This window comes from Miniopterus schreibersii (assembly GCF_964146895.1).
Source record: "Miniopterus schreibersii genome assembly, chromosome: 19".
In the NCBI taxonomy this organism is placed as follows: Eukaryota; Metazoa; Chordata; class Mammalia; order Chiroptera; family Miniopteridae; genus Miniopterus; species Miniopterus schreibersii.
In genome coordinates, this window is record NC_138119.1 from 7,324,510 (window position 1) to 7,344,030 (window position 19,521).

The window sequence follows — 19,521 nt, forward strand, 5'->3', positions numbered from 1 at the left end:
TTTTGTAAAGGGACTACTACATGGTTTCAGATTTTTCTTTTATTATAATTTGGTGGTATGTCAGTGATGTAGGTAGGCCAAGTCGATTTGTAAATTCATAGCCTTGGAGTTAAGTTGCACTGACTTGAGCCTTTAATTGACACTTACTTCTCTTCAAGATTCATATAAATCATGGAAACTCTTGTTTGAAGTAAATCCAGACCTCATTTTTAGAAACTGAAGGCTGAGGATTCGTTCGTTCCAGCTGTCTAGTCCAGTGCAGATGGCTTTCAGTTGCATTCAGGCACGAAGAAATGTACACATTGCCTTTTTATGTTCTGTAACATCCTTTGTCACGCTTCCTTCCTCTCTAGTTCTGTTTTTATTCTCTTACGACTAGTAAAATTCTACTATGTGTATTGGAGTGGAGATTTCCCCCATTTTTCTAGGACTGCACAACCAAAAAAGAGGGACATTAAAAAATGAAACAAGCATTGGAAATCCTGCAGTTTAATATGAATGGTAGGGAGTAGCTGTGTCTTTGGTAGGCAGGGGTCACATCACCCATCAAAGACTGAGTGCCTATAAATTGCCCGAGTCTGTGGTAGGTTTGGGCAATATGAGCAAAGCACAAGACAGATATGGGACCTGCCCTCATGGGACTTATGTTGTAGCTGGGAATGCAGTAAATAATTTCAAGTTATAAGGGAGGAACAGGGTGCTGTGGGAGCGAGTGCATCGTGGGGGGGGGCAGTGGTGGTGGTGATTGTCAGGGCAGAGTGTGTGTGAACATTTCCCAGCAGAAAGTCTATGTTGAATTGGAGGGTCTTTCAAAAACTGAAAGAAGGACAGTATGGCTGGAATGGAGGAATCAAGGTGGGGAGATTGTGGAAAACAGCAGCTAGAGTTTTAGAGAGCTTTTTAAGGCAGGATGAGGATTTTGGACTTTATCCCCAGTGGAAACCTAGGAGGCGGGAGGAGAGAGAAGACTGCGTCATGCTGATGACTTTCTTCTGGTCAGTTTATCCATGGTCCTCTTCCTATGTAGTGGACAGAGCTAGACTCTGTGTCATGCATGACCTGAGCACAGTGGATAGCCTTCACATCTGCCACATCTCGCCACCTATGAGTATAGCTTAACATTGAATTAGCCTTTGACACCAGAGGAACATTATAACCTAATCGTTCTCTTACCAACTGAAGGTGTTTTTCACATATTTTAATGCTAAACTTGTGTCTCTTTCCCTTGTGCTTTGTGCTAGTCATATATTGGGCCTAAGCAGGAGTCTTTATTTGTGTTAAATTTAATCTGTTGGATTTGCCTTATGGTTTCTACCCTTTGGTCATCTTTCTGGACTTGTTATTTAGTAATATACATATCCTGCCCAAATTTGGTTCATCTTTGAATTATGTCTAAATCAGGGCAGGAATGAAGACAGAGCTGTGAAATGAGCTTTGTGGCCAGAGAGCCTGGGTTTGAATTACAGTGCTGCCTGCCACTTAACAGCTGGGTTATTTTGGGCAAATTAACCACTCTGGGCCTTAGTTTCCTCATCTGTAAAATGGAAATAGTGATAGTATCTGTTTCAGAGGTTGTGGTGAGAATTAAATGAATAATGCATGTGAAGTGCTGCTTGGCACATAGTTAGTGATCAGTCACCTAAACTATTATTATGTTGTTATTTTATAGGCCATCGTAGATGTTCAAACTCCTTTAACAGTATGTCCTATTATTGCTGAGTTTCAAAGAGTGATTGAGGATGTGTGAGTAGATCAAAAAGTTTATCCTTCTATGATAGGAAACATATTTTGGGAAATGTATAAAATGAAACCCAGCCAGATGCGTTTACTGGTGATTTTTCTAAACTGAAAGTTGTATAAACCTGTGGGTCTGATTCTCCCTCTGTCTTGTGTAGGTATGGCATCACAGCTGCAGGTGTTTTCCCCCCCATCAGTGTCGTCGAGTGCCTTCTGCAGTGCGAAGAAACTGAAAATAGAGCCCTCTGGCTGGGATGTTTCTGGACAGAGCAGCAACGACAAATATTATACCCACAGCAAGACCCTCCCAGCCACACAAGGGCAAGCCAACTCGTCTCACCAGGTAGCAAATTTCAACATCCCTGCTTATGACCAGGGCCTTCTCCTCCCAGCCCCTGCCGTGGAGCACATTGTTGTAACAGCCGCTGACAGCTCAGCCAGTGCTGCTACATCCACCTTCCAAAGCAGCCAGACCCTGACTCACAGGAGCAACGTTTCTTTGCTTGAGCCATATCAAAAATGTGGACTGAAAAGAAAAAGTGAGGAAGTCGACAGCAACGGTAGCGTGCAGATCATAGAAGAACATCCCCCTCTCATGCTGCAAAACAGGACTGTGGTGGGTGCTGCTGCCACGACCACCACTGTGACCACGAAGAGTAGCAGTTCCAGCGGAGAAGGGGATTACCAGCTGGTCCAGCATGAGATCCTTTGCTCTATGACCAACAGCTACGAAGTCCTGGAGTTCCTAGGCCGGGGAACATTTGGACAGGTGGCCAAGTGCTGGAAGCGGAGCACCAAGGAAATTGTGGCCATTAAAATCTTGAAGAACCACCCCTCCTATGCCAGACAGGGACAGATTGAAGTCAGCATCCTCTCCCGCCTAAGCAGTGAGAATGCTGATGAGTATAATTTTGTCCGTTCTTACGAGTGCTTTCAGCATAAGAATCACACCTGCCTTGTGTTTGAGATGCTGGAGCAGAACTTATATGATTTTCTAAAGCAGAACAAGTTTAGCCCACTGCCACTCAAGTACATCAGACCAATCTTGCAGCAGGTGGCCACCGCCCTGATGAAGCTCAAGAGCCTTGGTCTGATTCATGCTGACCTTAAGCCAGAAAATATAATGCTGGTCGATCCAGTGCGCCAACCCTACCGAGTGAAGGTCATTGACTTTGGTTCTGCTAGTCACGTTTCCAAGGCTGTGTGCTCAACCTACTTACAGTCACGTTACTACAGGCAAGTGGCCAATGCTAAAAAGCTTATCTTAGACTCAAGATGTGTCTATATTTTATATGTGTTATATAAGGCTACATCTAACAATGAACTTATTTACAGATTCCAAGATAGAAACAGGGTAATGTTTTAGTTCATTTCAAGTGTGTGACATTCCTATAAGTAACATTATTTTATATCTGAAGTCTTATTTAATACTAGAAAAATTAATTCTCTGGTTCTGAAGGTTCCTAGTTGAATTATATAGTAGACCTTGAACATCATGGAGGTGGGGGGAACCTGCATATAACTTTGGACTCCTCAAAAACTTAAGTTCTTCAGTACCTGTGGAGGATTAATTTCAGGACCCTGCAGATACCAAAATTTGCAGATGCTGTAATCCCCTATATAAAATGGTGTAGATCAGTGCATACAGTTGGCCCTCTGCACCTGCAGCTCCCAGTCTCAGATTGAAAACGGTGCAGGTATTTATTGAAAAAAGTCTGCATATATGTGGACCTTGCAGTTCAAACCCTTGTTCAAGGGTCGGCTGTACTAGCATCTGATTTTTCTTTAGTGTCATTATACCTAATTTTCCCATTTAAAAGAGTCTTTACATATAATAAAGATGTTTACTTATTTGTAATGAATTTGGACATATGCTGCTATTTTTTTCTAAGTTCACATCCTGGCAGGTAAGATGCCTTGGGAATGCCAGGTTTAGCTCTAACAACATTTTATTCTTTTACCTTTCCTGTCTTGCATAAATGTATTAGATGATTGCTAAGGTCTCTTCCTGTTTTAAATTCTCTATAATACTTTGATAACCTATTTTGTTATTCTACAATGGTCTTCATCCAAGTGAGGTGCTGGTATAGAGTACAAATCTGTCTGTACTGTAATTAAGGAGCATTACTAAAAGAAGATGGGAAAGTCTTTTAAAATGTGCTTTTATTTCTCAGTACCTCATTTATTTATCCAGTTATTAATTGTGATAAAACTTACCTAACGAGTAGTTTACCATTTTAGTAATTTTTAAGTATACCATTTCAGTGTCATTAAATACATTCACAGTGTTGTGTAACCATCACTACTATCTATTCCCAAAATTTTTTCAGCACCCAAAACAAACTCTATAACCTTTAAGCAATAACTCCACCTTTCCACCCACCCTTGTTAATCTCTATTTGACTCCGTCTCTGAATTTGCCTGTTCTAGATAGTGTATATAAGTGGAATCATACAGTATTTGTCTTTGTGCTGGCTTATTTCACTTAGCATAATGTTTTTAAGGTTATTCCATAATATAACATGTATCAGAACTTTATTCCTTTTCATAACTGAATAATATTCCTTTGCATGCACATATCACATTTTGTTTATCCATTCATTTTGTAATGGACATTTGGTTGTTTTCACATTTCTGGCTATTATGAATAATGCTGTGATGAACATTGGTATTCCATTGTTTAAGTCTCTGTTTTCAGTTCTTTTGGGTATATAACTGGAAGTAGAATGGCTGGGTCATATGGTAGTTCCGTGTTCAACTTTTTGAGGAACCACCAAACTGTTTTCCACAACTGATGCACTATTTTGCATTCCTACCAGAAGTGCATAAGGATTCTAATTTCTCCATATCCTCATTAACACTTGTTATTTTCTGTTTTGTTTGTTTTTTATAATAACGATCCTTATGTGTCTGAAATGATACCTCATTGTGGTTTTGATTTGCATGTCCCAAATGATTAGTGATGTTGAACATCTTTTCACGTACTTACTGGCCATCTGTGTATCTTCTTTGGAGAAATGTCTGTTCAAGTCCTTTGTCCGTTTTTGAATTGGGTTGTTTTTTTTGTTGAGTTGTAAGTGTTCTTTATGTATTCTGAGTGTTAATTCCTTATCAGATATATCATTTGCAGTTTTTTTCTCCCATCCATGGGGTTGGCTTTTCGCTATTTTTTGTACAAAAATTTTTGAACTGTAATAAAGTCCAGTTTGTCTGTTTCTTTTGTTGCTTGTGCTTTTGGTATCACATCCTATCAGTCATTGCCAAACCAGTGTTATGAAGCTTTTCCTCTGTGTTTTCTTCTAGGAGTTTTATAGTTTTAGCTCTTATATTTAGGTCTTTGATCCATTTTGAGTTAATTTTTGTATATGGTATAAGGTAAGGATCCAGTTTTCAGTTTTCCCAGCACCATTTGCTGGCAGACTATCCTTTCTCCATTGAATGGTCTTGACACGCTTGTCAGAATCCTTTGACCATATATATGAGGGTTTATTTCTGGGCTCTCTGTTCTATTCCATTGGTCTGTATGTCTGTCTTTATGCCAGTACCACACTGTTTTGATTACTTGTAGCTTTGTAGTAGGTTTTGAAATCAGGAAGTAGGAGCTCTGCAGTTTTTCTGTCTTTAAAAATTGCTTCAGCTATCTCAAGGAGTCCCTTGAGATCCATTCATAGGAATTTTAGGATGGGTTTTTTTATTTCTGCAAAAAACCTCATTGATTTTTTTATAGGGATTGCACTGAATCTGTAAACCACTTTGGTTAGTATTGACATCTTAACAACATTGTCTTCCAATCTACTCTCATCCATTTTTCTTTTTTATAGTTTTCTAAAACTATGATATTTCTTACCTCAGTGAGATAAAGAAATTCATAGAGCCTTCGGTTTCTAGTTTCATGTTGTTCTAGGCAACTTGAATGATTTTGAGAATATCACGTCCATTTATTTGTTCATGACTTGGGAGAGTTAGGCTCCAGTTACTTTGGCTTTTAATACTCTCCTTTGAGCAGTTCCACCAGCAGCCACGCACACACATATACACAGCATGCTTACAGGTGCACTGAGGAGTCCAGCTCTGCATCTCATTTTGAGCACTGGGGAAGTAAGGAGAGCACAGCCGAGGGCTGAGGGCTTTCTTGATCTTTTATCTAGTCAGTGTCTGCAGGTGTTTAACTGTCTGCCCTGTCAAAGATGAAGTGCATTCTCTTGTGGTAACTGGAGCCATTTTAAGATTGAAAAAGAGCAGTTGAGATAAGAATTATTCATGAAATAATTTTTGATGGAATTTTCTTATAAAGGGTAAAGGAGATCTGAGGGGTTAAAAAGTTCTGGCTGCTACTTAGCTTTCTCCAGTAAGAAGTTTGAATAACTTTTAGTGTTAGATTGCTGGTCTTTGCCCCTTTCCTTAATCTTTTAATTTAATTTAAGCTGTCATTTGAGTAATTTGGTTCTGTTTTGTTTTTATAGAAAATATGATTTTTCAGAATTTTAAATCCACTGGGTAATTACTCTTCAACAAAATCTGTAAATCCATTGCATTTAGTTGTTGACTGTATGAGTCATTTTAAATGGAGCTAAGTTTACCCCTTAAAAACAGGAGTTCATTCTGTGTATTACTAATGATTGTACATTCTGAGGTTCAATATCCAGGGCTCGACTGTGTAGGATTTGACATGAATGTTCTGATGTGTCATGGGAATACTTGATATTGAGCCTAAGGCAAATGGAATAGCAGCTCAGGCATTTCTTCTACATCATTAGTTTTATCCCACAGTGTCTTCATGTTGCTTTGTTTCCTTATTGGAGTCCATTAATCCCTCACCCTCTTTTCAGAAAACCTCTGTGAAATTCTTTTGGCCAGTGAAGTGATCCGGCTCCAAGGCTGCCTTTCTCTTACCCTCCTTTTTAGTTGACATTGCTTCATCTTGCTGATAACATGCCAAAATATTATCAGTTGACATAACTTTCTGCCACCATGTTGTCTCTGTTGCCCATGGGCATGGCTAAATAACTCAGGCAATGGAAATAATATACTTTTATTTCCTGGCCCTCTGTAAATGTAAATGTAGACTAACCCTCCTAAAAGTTGCTCTTTTTGAGTTGAACACACAAAGGTTTCCATGCTTATAAGCTCAGTGCTTCAACATTCTGAACAAACTAGCTGGCCTTCATTTAAAGCTGAGGTCACTTTATTTGTTCTGTATGGAAGGAAAGCATATTTTCACTTTATGCTAAACAAACAAACAATCCCATTTTATCTGACAGTGAGACTACAGTTTCATCTAAGCCACAGATGCAGGAAGTTTGACTTTATGTAACATCTCTGATCTAGTAAGTTTGATGCCCCTGCGACAGGCAGGAAGAAACAAGTGCGTTCATGAAAATGAGCAGAGGATGATTGTAAGTGATCCTGACCTCAGCTTGCCCTGGGTTCCAGTGAAAGAAAGCTTTATGACCTTGGAGGAATTCTTCAATTTAGAGAAGTTTGAAGTTGAGAAATCAAAAGACAGGGATTGCTGCTCCTACACCTGGTTATAGTCATTAGAGCCTGTTTAGTATTAGTTTTTTAAGGATGGGAGTATCTTCAGAGAGGAGACCACTGTGTCCAAAGTACAGTTAACACCATTTTTCTACTAAAGTGAACACGGCCAGTTTTATTTTATTTCCCCTCTTTCCTGTGCTCTAATAGGTTATCTTTACTGCCCAGCTAGCTGTTAGAACGTCAGAGCTGGAAAGGAACCTAGGAGAGAATTATCTAACTCAGCCTCCTTATTTCACAGATGAAAAAGAGCCAGCCAGAGTTTCGCATCTAGAGTTTATATTAAGGGATTGAGAAACCATGGAGGCCAAGGGGAAAGATGATACAATAATGAAAATATTACCAAGAATTATAATCTGAATTCAGAGTTTAAGACATTTACTGTTTAGAAATGAACATGCTCTAAATGATTCCTTTCTGTTCAGTGAAAAACTCAGCCTTTTCACTTGCTAGAGTTTAGGTAAGTTTAACATTTCTAGGAGTAATGATAGTGAACATCCCTCAGGAGACCGAACAGCCTTATTTTTATTTTATTTTTACTGTTAATTTTTTTCCTTTTGATGATACCTTTTGTATGGTAGATGGTAGAGTGACTGTTTTGAGTGAGGTTTGCTGGAAATCCTTAGTTACTTTTATTACTCCAGAAGCAGGGTGAGACCAAATGGAAAAACTGACTCTAGCCAATCTCCAGGGGTTTTTGTTTAATAGGGCTTGGGGACTGGAATTGATGTTTTTCTTAATTTCTCCGAAAATTTAAGTCTTGCCACATATTATTGCTACCTTTTTAAAGAAGTAAGTCATTGGGTTCCTGGCCTCTCCCTGTGACCTACCCTTTGGGTTTGAAAATGTCTTCCTGGTGTAGTGGGAATGGCAGAATCATCCATGCTCTTCAGTGGATGCTTAGGAATGTTCTAAGCCCGGTTTTCACTTGGGCACGAAGCCACTTGTGTTCTCCCTGCCAGCTGTTTTTGGCACTGTCATGAGCTTGGAAATTAATGATTCTGCCCACTGAGAGTAAAAGTTTGTTCCTTTTCAATTTTAGCAAAGCTTTTCTGTTTCTGGGTCCTTGTACCCTCTGGTTTATTAATGCCATCAAACTTGTGCTGTCTTAAAGACATGCCGGAGTGGTTGGGATTTAATTGAACTCTGAAATTCCATCAGCAATATGGCTCTAGCCACCTGCAACAGGAGTATCACTTTTGATGGTTGTTTCTTTAGCTAACAAAACCACGGTTCACATCAAGTAGTACAAAAACTGTCTATTAGTGTTTCCACCCATAGCTGTCATATAGTGTAAGTCTCAACACGCCTGGATCTTTTGCAATTTCTCTACAAGATCAGGATAGCTTCTAGACCTTAAGGAGTCCTCTGATTTACCCTTTTTTCTTAGAAAATGACTTGGGGAGAATATTCTTATTTAGGGAAATGTCTTTATACCCTCCCAACTCCATCTTTGCCCCTCACCCCCCTCCACACACATAAAAAACACACATTTCTTTAAAGTTTGGGAAACCTGGGCTCTCCATGAGGAGATGTGGTCCGTTAGATGGGTCCTAATGGAGAGATCTGCTTTTCTGTTTATCTCTATTAAATGAGGGATTTGGACCTGGTGTCCATACAGATTCAAATCTGATGATTTGTAAGAAGGAAAGGAAGTTATTTAGAGAAGGTGCTAAAGTTTAAGAGCTCAGACCTTGGTGCAAGACTGCCTACACTCCATCATTTGGTAATTGTGTGGCCTTGGGTAACTTACTTAACCTCTCAGTTCCCATTTTCTTCATCTGTAAAATGCAAATGATACTTTATTACATAGAATCTGAGATACCGTGGGTTATAAGGTGAAACATTATTTATGAACCAATGAGAAAGTGAAAGCACTGCCATTAAAATATACCATTGTTTGCAAGAAGTCTTCTTAGTTTCAGAGATGTTAAAATGTAAAAAAAAAAATTGCATCTTAGAATTGATGACTTAATAGTAATAATACCCGCTTTCATAGAATTGTAAGAATTAAATGACTCCACATTTATAAAGAACTTGGAATAGTGCATGGCACATAATAAGCACTATGTAAGTGTCACTTATTAGTATTATTGATAATAGTGTTACCTAATATTATCATTACCTTTCTGAACGCATTCATTTATCTCTTAAGTTTGGTCACACTTTGAAAAATGCCATGGTATGCCACCATGCCAAGTCAATTTTTATAGATGGGTATGTACTTAACTTTTACTTATTTAGAGACAGTATAGTAACTCAACTCCAGAACTAGACTGCCAGGATCAAATTCTAGCTCTGCCACTTATTATGTGATTTTGGGCAAATTACTTAATATATTTGCCTCAGTTTCCTCCTCTATAAATGAGGATAACAGTTTTCCTTGGATGTGTTTATAACATGTAAAGCTCCAAGTTTATGGGATTACCTTAATCTTCTCTTTAAGGTTCCTTGGAGTTAGATTTTTCCCCTGGAGAGCTTAATGGAAATGAATATTTCTAAAAACATTCAAAGAACTCAAAGTTTTACAATAATGATGACATAATAATAATAGTTACTGTTATATCTAACACTTACATAGTACTTTACATGTGCTGGGTACAAGAGGTTACTGTCCAAGACTTTTAATATTTTTTATTATTGTTTGTTTATTTAAACCTTATAACTCCCTATGCTGTAGGTATTCTTGTCTTCATTTTATGAATGAGGAACCTGAGGCACAGAGAGATTAAATAATTGCCTACAGCTATTAAATGATGGAATGAGGCTCTGAACCCAGATAGGCTGGCTCTAGAGTCCCTGCTGTCAACTACTGTGTCTCTACGGAAGGCATTTCTGTCACAAAGACGGATTTATTGACCAAGCCATTTAATTGGTTTCTCCATAATTAAAAAGGTGCTAAGGATAAAAAGAATAACTCTACGATTCCTTATTCATGATTTCAAAATTCAGAAAGCTCTAAAAACTAAAAATCTTTTTCTAAGTTTGGTATAAACTCATTGATTGGCAAAACCTGACTTGAAGCAGTGTACGGCTATTGGAAGTCTTTATGTAGCTGACTTAGTATGACTGCTGATGTGTTTTGTTGCAGAAATATTAATGTGTTTGATTCTGAGTGCTTCCCTACACTCCTTTGGGATTATGTAATATGTAGTATGTTCATGGTATACCGTTCTGAAATTCAGAAGATTCTGAATTCCAAAACACATCTGACCCCAAGAGGTTTGAATGATGGATTTTATACCAAAGATTTTGTTTTCAGTTTCATTAAATCAATGTTATCTTTAGTTGTTACTAAAATAGGACTTAGTCAACACTGTTCATTTTCCCAAATAACATGTATTTTTTTTTTTCTATCATTTTTGTTTTTGCTAGAGCCCCTGAAATCATTCTTGGATTACCATTTTGTGAAGCTATTGACATGTGGTCACTGGGCTGTGTGATAGCTGAGCTGTTCCTGGGGTGGCCTCTTTACCCCGGCGCTTCGGAGTATGATCAGGTAAGAGCACTCACTAAATGGCTAGAAAGCAAGCAGCTCCTAGGCAGACGGAGTCGAGAGGAGAAATACTGGTGAGGCATTTAGGTGATAGGGACGGAGTAGTCCATTTAGAAAGAGTTTTTTAAAGAATAGAACTTCTTTTGCCTGCTTCTTAGTCTGAAGTTAGGTTTGCAATTCTACAATTAAAAGGAGATTTCATATTACGTTAGGTTGGTACTTTTCCAGATCTGTAATGATTTATTAGAGTATTAACTTTGGTTAATAAGGCATCCTAAGAGTAAAGTAAGTTTGAGGAGCTGGGATTTTAAGAGTGAACTTTGGCTCATTCACACGTGTTGCTCCTTTTATACATGACATACACTGAAGTAAGTGCTCTTGGCATATGAAACACTTTGGGCCCCTATAGTGGGACTCTGTAAAATTGGATTTAGGAGAAAAATCATAGGACTTGAAAAATTTTGTAATAAATGGCCTTTGTGTCAAACAGACAAGCTGTGTTTTGGTTTTCAGCTATATGGCTCTCACAGCTTTGGAGTAATTTCCTGCTGTTGTCTAAAATTGTCTCATGGTAGACAGCATACCAGATTTGGTTTGTAGGCCATAGTTGGCCGACCTGTGCTTTATACTCTTAAAAAATTGTTGAGGACCCTAAAGAGCTCTTTTTATGTAGCTTATATATATATAAATATATACTGATTTAGTGTTTAAAATTGAAGATTTTGGGGGGGATAGATAGGAAGTAAGATTCATTTCCTTGCTTACAAGTTTTCCTCTAATTTTTTTCTTAAGTGTAGCCATTCATACACAGAGATGGGGTGGTAAAAAACTTGCCTCGTGTATTGCTCGCAGTAGTAGGGAGAAAATCCAGCTGCCTCTTCTACCGCCTTCCTGAGTTGGGAGAAGCAGCCAGAAGTGTGAACAGTCGAATTGGGAAATTCATAAAACAAACGTATACCAGTACTCATTTCATTAGCTGTCAGTGATGACATCATCACACATCACCTCTGGAAGTTTCTACTGTACACCCATGGGAAGAGAATGGAAAGGCAAATGGCTTCTTAGTAGTATTATGAAAATTATTTTTACTTCACAGACCTCCTGAAAAGGTCTCGGGGTCCCAGCCCACATTTGAGAACTGCTGGCCTAGTTCATAGTAGGTGTTCAATAAATGCTGAATGAATGAACATAGCACTTGTCCTCTAGTGATAGAGAAGCTAAATTAAGAGCTTGATTTTATGGTACTAGAGATAAGCTCTGTGACAACTTAGGGGCAATTGATCAGGAGCTAGAGTAGCCAAGGAAGAAAGAGGTTTATAGAAATTTTTCCTAATTATGTTAATTTGATAGTGTATCAAAAACAAACAAATAATCCTTGGTAATCCATGAAATATAGAGTTTCTTGAAAACCATTCTATTCTGTACAAGAAATGTCCTAAAGTTTTCTGAAGTTTGTACCAGAAGTTTACAAAGAAGCAAAAGAGATTACACACAAAATTTTCAAAGCAGAAGTTTCCTTGTAAATCACACATACAGTAACAAGGAAGTTTCTGAATAAATATTTGGGAATTACCTGTGAATAGGTTAGCTTATGTATAGATTTCATTTGTATTTATCAACGAGTTAATTTCTTTGCAGTAATTTTCTTTTTTGCCTAGAGCTAATAATGTTTTAGTGTAAATGTTTGTAATAATTTTCCTTTCCATTCCAAATCAATGTTTTGATGTTTCAGATTCGTTACATTTCACAAACACAAGGTCTGCCAGCTGAGTATCTTCTCAGTGCCGGGACCAAAACAACCAGGTTTTTCAACAGAGATCCTAATTTGGGGTACCCACTGTGGAGGCTTAAGGTCAGTCTCCCCTGCTGTATACTACTCATACCTGTACTCACTCCCAACTTTAAATTCAGAGTTTATTTTTATTTTTATTTTTAAGGTTACATCTTTTTTTTCTTTCTGGTTGGTTATCAAAGTTTATTCTTGAGGTGGAGGAGGGAAAGGGATTAGGGGAAATATATATTTGCAGGAGGGAATATGGTGAAAAATTATTTCATTGTACTCATTTGGCTTTATCCTTAATTAAAAAACAAAACTTTAAATGCCAGTTCAGTTGGCCGAGGTTATTTTGAATATTCAAAACAGCAGCCAAAAGGGGTAGGGAGGGTAGTACTCATCATTGTCATATAAAAAACTACAGTAATAAAGTAATGACTATTTTTTAGAGAATTCTCAATAAATATGATGCAATTTTTTAACTGCCCACATTAAGGCCTTATATATTTTCTTTAAACAAATATCTATCTGCTTTTTACTCCTGGGCCTTTAACCTGAGAGATCCCTGAGTGATTTGATTAACCCTGTGACTCTGCCCAAGTCTTTGAATAGTTAGCATGTGAAATATCATCTCATCTGAAAGTAGGTTTAAGAGAAAAATGGTAATGCCCCTCTTACCTGGCATTCCTCAGGAACTGGCCACATCATTGCTTGCACATTTATTTTATCATTGTTGAAAGGGCGGCTACATAGCAAGGTCAACCTCTGCACTGGAAGATTTCCTTGTTGTAAATGACTTTCATGTTTGTCATCTCTGGTTCACAAGTTGATGACCCTCATTTCTTTGTATTCTGGCTTTTTTAATAGAATAAAATGTGAAAATAACATACAGGTGAAATTTTTTTTAAAAATCCATATTTTATAGACACCCGAAGAACATGAATTGGAGACTGGAATCAAATCAAAAGAAGCTCGAAAGTACATTTTTAATTGTTTAGATGACATGGCTCAGGTGAGTATAGCAACTTTCAGAAAGCCAGACATTTATGTATTTCTTTATTCAGAGATACACTTCTTTTCTGTTGGTTATATTAAAGGCAGAGCCAGTCTGTTATCTTCTACTATGTGTTCATTTTTTACTGAAAACAAATGCATTGATAATGCTGCCATGTAATAAAAGAACATTTGAATCCAACAAAGGATACCTTTATATATTTCTTTCTTGCTTTTGTTAAACTGGTCTTGTTGTGTGTCAGTATTTTTTTTTTAAGATTTTTAATTGATTTTGAGAGAGAGAGTAAGATGGGGGGGAGAGAGAGAGAAACATCAATGTGAGAGCAAAACATCGATCGGCTGCCTCCTGTACGCCCCCTATGGCAGGGAGAGGATCGAGCCCACAACCCAGACATGTGCCCTGGCTGGGAATCGAACCCACAGCCTTTCTGTGCACCGGACAACACCCAACCAACTGCGCCACACCAGCCAGGGCATTGTCAGTATTTTGATATATTTGTTTTTGAAGGTTTCTTTCTTGTCCATTTTCTCTACTAAATAAATACTTATATAAGAGCTAACATTTATTGAGTGTTTATTATGTTCTAAACTCTGTTTAAACACTTTATACTTAGGTCCTTTAATCTTTTTAACAATGGAAACATTTAAACAATAATAGTCATTTTTGCTTAATTTGTTTGACTCAGATTTTGAATGAATGGAAATTCAGTTAACTTTATTCTACCAACATACTCTACCAAATTAAAGATTTTATTTAGAATAAGAAGAGCATCCACCTGTGAAAATGATTTGACTGTAATAAAAATAATTTTCTCAGGTTTTTCTTTTGAGTACTATATGTAGTTTGGAGAGAAAGCAGAAAGTTAGTGGCAGCATTAAAGGTTAAGTAACAGAGTGTAATATTTCTAAAATTTCCTCGAAAGGTGAATATGTCCACAGACTTAGAAGGAACAGACATGTTGGCAGAGAAGGCGGATCGAAGAGAATACATTGATCTGTTAAAAAAAATGCTAACAATTGATGCAGATAAGAGAATTACTCCTCTGAAAACTCTGAACCATCAGTTTGTAACGATGACTCACCTTCTGGATTTCCCACATAGCAATCAGTGAGTATGGTATGGTTTGGGCATTTTACCATGATGTGGTCATCTGTTGTGTTACCATCGTATAGGTAAATAGAAGTACCACGTGAGCAGCAACTTGGGGCTTACATGTTTGGCCCACTGATGCTTTTCTTTCTCATTGAAAAATTATGAAATTAAAAATCAGATATATATTTTTTCTCTGTGGTAATAAAAACTCTTATTCATTTGATCTGAAAATCCTTGAGGGCTGGGGGAAGAGGGACACTGGTCCATATTCGTCTTGAGTTATTTTCGTGTGTTTAATCTCAGCGTTCATTTCAATGAATCTTTCATTTCTCTTTTCAGTGTTAAGTCTTGTTTCCAGAACATGGAGATCTGCAAGCGGAGGGTTCACATGTATGATACAGTGAGTCAGATCAAGAGTCCCTTCACGACGCACGTTGCCCCAAATACAAGCACAAACCTAACGATGAGCTTCAGCAACCAGCTGAATACAGTGCACAATCAGGTACTCCCAGAGCGACTTTGGCACTGCAGACTTTGGCGGGGTAGGAACGAGGAAGAGTACAGGGTGAGGCAAAAAAGCCAGTCTTAGCTTTGCTGGGCGTTTTGCTTCTTAAGAATTTTCTACTTGGCAAAAGTGACGCTAGACAGGGTAGACCAATAATACCTATCAGTCATGTGCTGACAGAAATGAAATAGAAAGGCCTCTTCCATGCCCTCAGTCTGAGAATTGTCAAATAAATGGAGCCTGGCTATTGTACTACTTACTGCTGCTAGTTGTGCTGACTTTAGCCAAATAACTCTTTCTCTGTTGGAAGGACTTTATATGTCTCATTACGTGTACTGAAAGGCGTTTCCAATTTTTTTATATGCTGTACATTAGATTCCTATTTCTATGAGTTCTGTTGGGTGTTTCCAATAATTAACTCTGAGTGGTTTTGCATTTGTTTGCTAAACAGTGATATTTACATTTAAGTTTATTCCTGAAGATGTCAGCTTCCTGATTTCTTAGCTAGGTCTACTTTTTAAATGATATCTGGTAGAATCTCACATCCAGCATATAGCCTGAACCAGTACAGGACCAATTTTTTTTTAATTTTTTTCATCCTCACCTGAGGATGTTTATAGATTTTAGAAAGAGAGGAAGAGAGAGAGAAACATCAATCGGTTGCCTACTGGAGATTGAACCGGAAACCTAGCTCTATGCCCTGATGGGAATCGAACCCAAAACCGTTTGGTGCACGGGATGGCTCTCCAACCAACTGAGCCTCCCAGTCAGGGCCTATTTTTTATTCTTTGTTTCTTATTCAGCCTTATAATATGCCTTAAATTTAGAGACTGAGAAAATTTATTAAGCAGAGATTTATTTATTTCAAAGACAGAATTACATTTTAAAACTGTTTTAAGCTTTTCTGGATAGGTTCTGCGTGTATAAAAATACTGATATCTCTGTACCAGCATACAACTCTAATCCTTTTGGTTTTAGGCCAGTGTGTTAGCGTCCAGTTCTACTGCAGCAGCTGCTACCCTTTCTCTGGCTAATTCAGACGTCTCACTGCTGAACTACCAGTCGGCTTTGTACCCGTCATCTGCAGCACCAGTTCCTGGAGTCGCCCAGCAGGGCGTTTCCTTGCAGCCGGGAACCACCCAGATTTGCACTCAGACAGATCCATTCCAACAAACCTTTATAGTATGTCCACCTGCTTTTCAAAGTAAGTGGGGAAGCTCCTGTATCATATGGTATTATGTCAGACCTACCTGCTTTAGGCAGATCCTTACTAGTTTTGGTCTTTGGCAAGCTTAAACTGTTTCTGATTATGAAGAGAATGGAAATTAACAAAGTAGATTTACCCTTTTTTATTTTTATCTAATTATGATGCTATCTGACACATTACAGGAGTTAAATTCACGTTTCCTTATTTGAACTACCTGATTTCAGTTTTCTTGCCCATTGAGGCCTTGTATCAATGTCATAAATCTTGTATAAGGCTGTATCTCAATATGCAGAATATATAATCTTGAAAAAACTTGTAAATACAATTGCTATATATTGAATCTTATTTCCTATATCATTCCATTATAAAATAAAATGAGAGTGTTCCAAATAAAAGGTAATTTCATTATAAAGTATAAAAATCATGTTTAAGAATGTGGAAACCTCTTAAGTTACATTTATAAATAAACATTCTTATTTATGGCACTGGAAGATTCTACAAGCTGAGGAACTTGTGTGGGGAGGGCGTTAAGATTATCTGCTTCAGCTTATCCTGTCCCTACAAACGCCTTCAACAGGAGTAGACTAGCTGAAGAAGGCACTCTAACCCCACATGTCGCAATAAGACTGTAATTCTCACATTCCCATCCTTTCCCACTTTCCCATTGTGGTTCTGTAATTCAGCCTGTTAAGTTCCTTTTTTCTGAAATACGGGAAAATGTGCTTATTGATCTGGTGAGCTATTTAGAAGGTAAAGTTTTTTAAAGGATATGAGTTTCCCATTAGAAAGTTAATGTCAGTACCCGGTAGGAAAAACCAGGGGTCAGGCTTCTCATAGCACTTTCCATAGAAGCATTTTTATCTTTTTACTTCAGGTACTCATTGACTATGACTGTTTCCTTTGGTTTCTGACAGAGTCGGAGCAAGCAGAAGGCAAAGAGGGGCTAGGGGAGACTGAGAGATTCCCGGGAGGAGAGGAGAGCCATAGTGATGTAAACCTGGGAGAAACCCCGGGGAGAGCGGAGGAGCAGATTCAATATCCGTAAATGCAAATTTAGCCTCGCTTACTGAATTATTTTCTACGTATGCTTCATAGTAGTAAATTCTGTCCTTTGGGTGGTTACATATTCAGTGATTCTTCAACTGAACTGAGCAAATAGCCGCTCCCTGCCCCTCACTTTTCCAAAGTGAGCTTCAGCGTTCAGGTGTGGGACTCCTGAGTTTTTTGCTTCTCCCCAGATGACATTTAAGAGATGAGGTACACGACCTTTTTAGTTCCTCTAACAAAACAAAATGCCAGCTGTAGTGGTACAGGGCTAAAGTGGTATAACCCCCTTTGACATAATTAGAGAAGTATAAGCTTTGGAAAGTGTTTTCCTGTTTAGCGAGTCTAAATCACCTGAGGAGCTAGGTAGAGCAAATTTTAAAATTTCCAAATGAAAGGGAGTTTCTTAATGAAGGTAACAGTGATGGTGAAAGCTGATACGCATTACTACAGGCCACTTAATGTCCTGAATGCTGTTACATGTACTAATTCATTCTCACCATCAACCCTAGGAAGTGGGTGATGTCATTATGCCCAGTTTATAGATGAGAAAGTGGGTCACGATGCCCCCTTCTGCCCGATTTTTGTAACTGGTTAGTGATAGAACCACAATCTGAACCCAGGCAGTGGGTTCATAGCGTATGTTTTCTGGAGTATTATTCTATACGGCCTTTTAGCATTTAAACTCACATAGCTGTAGAGTTGTCAGTTGGTTTGCCAGCCACAGCCATATGCTGATTTCTGCCCAACAGTTCTATTTATTCCAGGTTGTTTACTTTTCTTTCACCATCTGCTCTTTTACAAAATGCCTATATTTAGAGGAGAAACAGACCCTCAGAAATTAGACAGTGTTACTCTTCTTTCCAAACTTCCATGGTTTTTTATGTAAAGGGCTGTGTTCAACAAAAGCAAGACACAAACAAAATTTTAATCCTCCTTAGTTCAGGAAAGAACCTTCCAAAAGTGTTGCCTTTTGTTAATTTCCTCATTTCCACTTGGGGTTCCCTGAAACTAGCTTGACTGCTGTGTCTTAGCCTGAATTACGATAGCAATACTTAGAGTCAGTTGTAGGCCAGTACTGTAAATACTTCTTTCTATACTATTCTGGGTGACTAAAATAGATACACATTTTGCTCAGTGAAAACTTATTCTGTAATTTTTTCCTCTTTTATTTCATCATCCTGGGACACAGACGAGCTTCTATAAGTGAACATTTCTCCCTAAATTTTGCCTCTTTCCTTTCTATTAATTTGTAGGAAGCTGTTCCATTAACATTGTTTTGCAGTTAGCCATGTGTCCTGGGAATGTAGACAAGAATTTTAATGCTGCTTAGCTTTCTTATTAGATAGCATTGCCTTAGGAAGATTGAGTGGTAGATTATTTTTATCTGGGTATCTGGATTTGTTACTTTTTATTTTTATATAAGGAGCACTTAAAAAGTTATTAGAATGTCTTAATTATGATTTTTCTCATCTCTTATTTTGTACATTATGTTTGTTTTTCTCTAGGACAGTTTGTTAGTAAATTACTTGTAAATTGCTGAAATGAGAAATGGAACAACTTGCTGTAAGCAACAGTATTAGAGTTTATGAGTTCTGCTCATTTGCTACCTCCATAGCAATATTGAGAGAAATGATTGGTGATAGCTTAAAGCATCACTGATGGAGTATCTAATTAAAATGTTTGTGTTCTTACCTAACAAAACCGAAGGCATTAATGAGTTAGAGGACTGATAGAAACTTAAGTTCTCTACACCAAAAGTTTTGATAGGGTAGGTTTGGAAAAAACTGCGAAGGCTCTTCTCGATTCTCAGCAAAGGGAAAGCGATCCTAAGTCCCTCTTTTCCCCAGAATGAGATGCTCCTATTAGTCAGCGTTTGTGCCCAGAGTGTAATGAATAGAAAGATAAAGGAGACGTGGCACTGCTTTAAGGCAGCCCAGGGTTCTTCTGACTTTCCTGGCTGTCCAGACTGCAGGAAGCCCTTGTTAGAGCTCTGTCAGTGACAGGCAAGTGTCTAAAATAAGGAGAAAAAAGTGTTTCTGTAAGACACTTATCTACCTTTTAAATATTTTTATCCTAATTCACATATTGGGTAAAGAAAAAATATTTGACTAAT

General features: G+C 38.0%; 1 protein-coding gene across 3 annotated transcripts in view; it reads left to right on the forward strand.

Annotated features, from left to right (window-relative positions):
- Positions 1–19,521, forward strand: part of HIPK1 (homeodomain interacting protein kinase 1) — a 40,988-nt gene that overhangs the window by 6,547 nt on the left and 14,920 nt on the right. For all 3 annotated transcript variants that reach the window (XM_081122330.1, XM_081122331.1, XM_081122332.1), the window contains exons 2-8: positions 1,896–2,973; positions 10,648–10,771; positions 12,501–12,620; positions 13,468–13,554; positions 14,480–14,664; positions 14,989–15,151; positions 16,133–16,358. In XM_081122330.1, coding sequence (XP_080978456.1) covers positions 1,898–2,973; positions 10,648–10,771; positions 12,501–12,620; positions 13,468–13,554; positions 14,480–14,664; positions 14,989–15,151; positions 16,133–16,358 — 1,981 coding nt within the window. In that variant the 5' untranslated portion in view covers positions 1,896–1,897. The remainder of the gene's footprint in view (positions 1–1,895; positions 2,974–10,647; positions 10,772–12,500; positions 12,621–13,467; positions 13,555–14,479; positions 14,665–14,988; positions 15,152–16,132; positions 16,359–19,521) is intronic.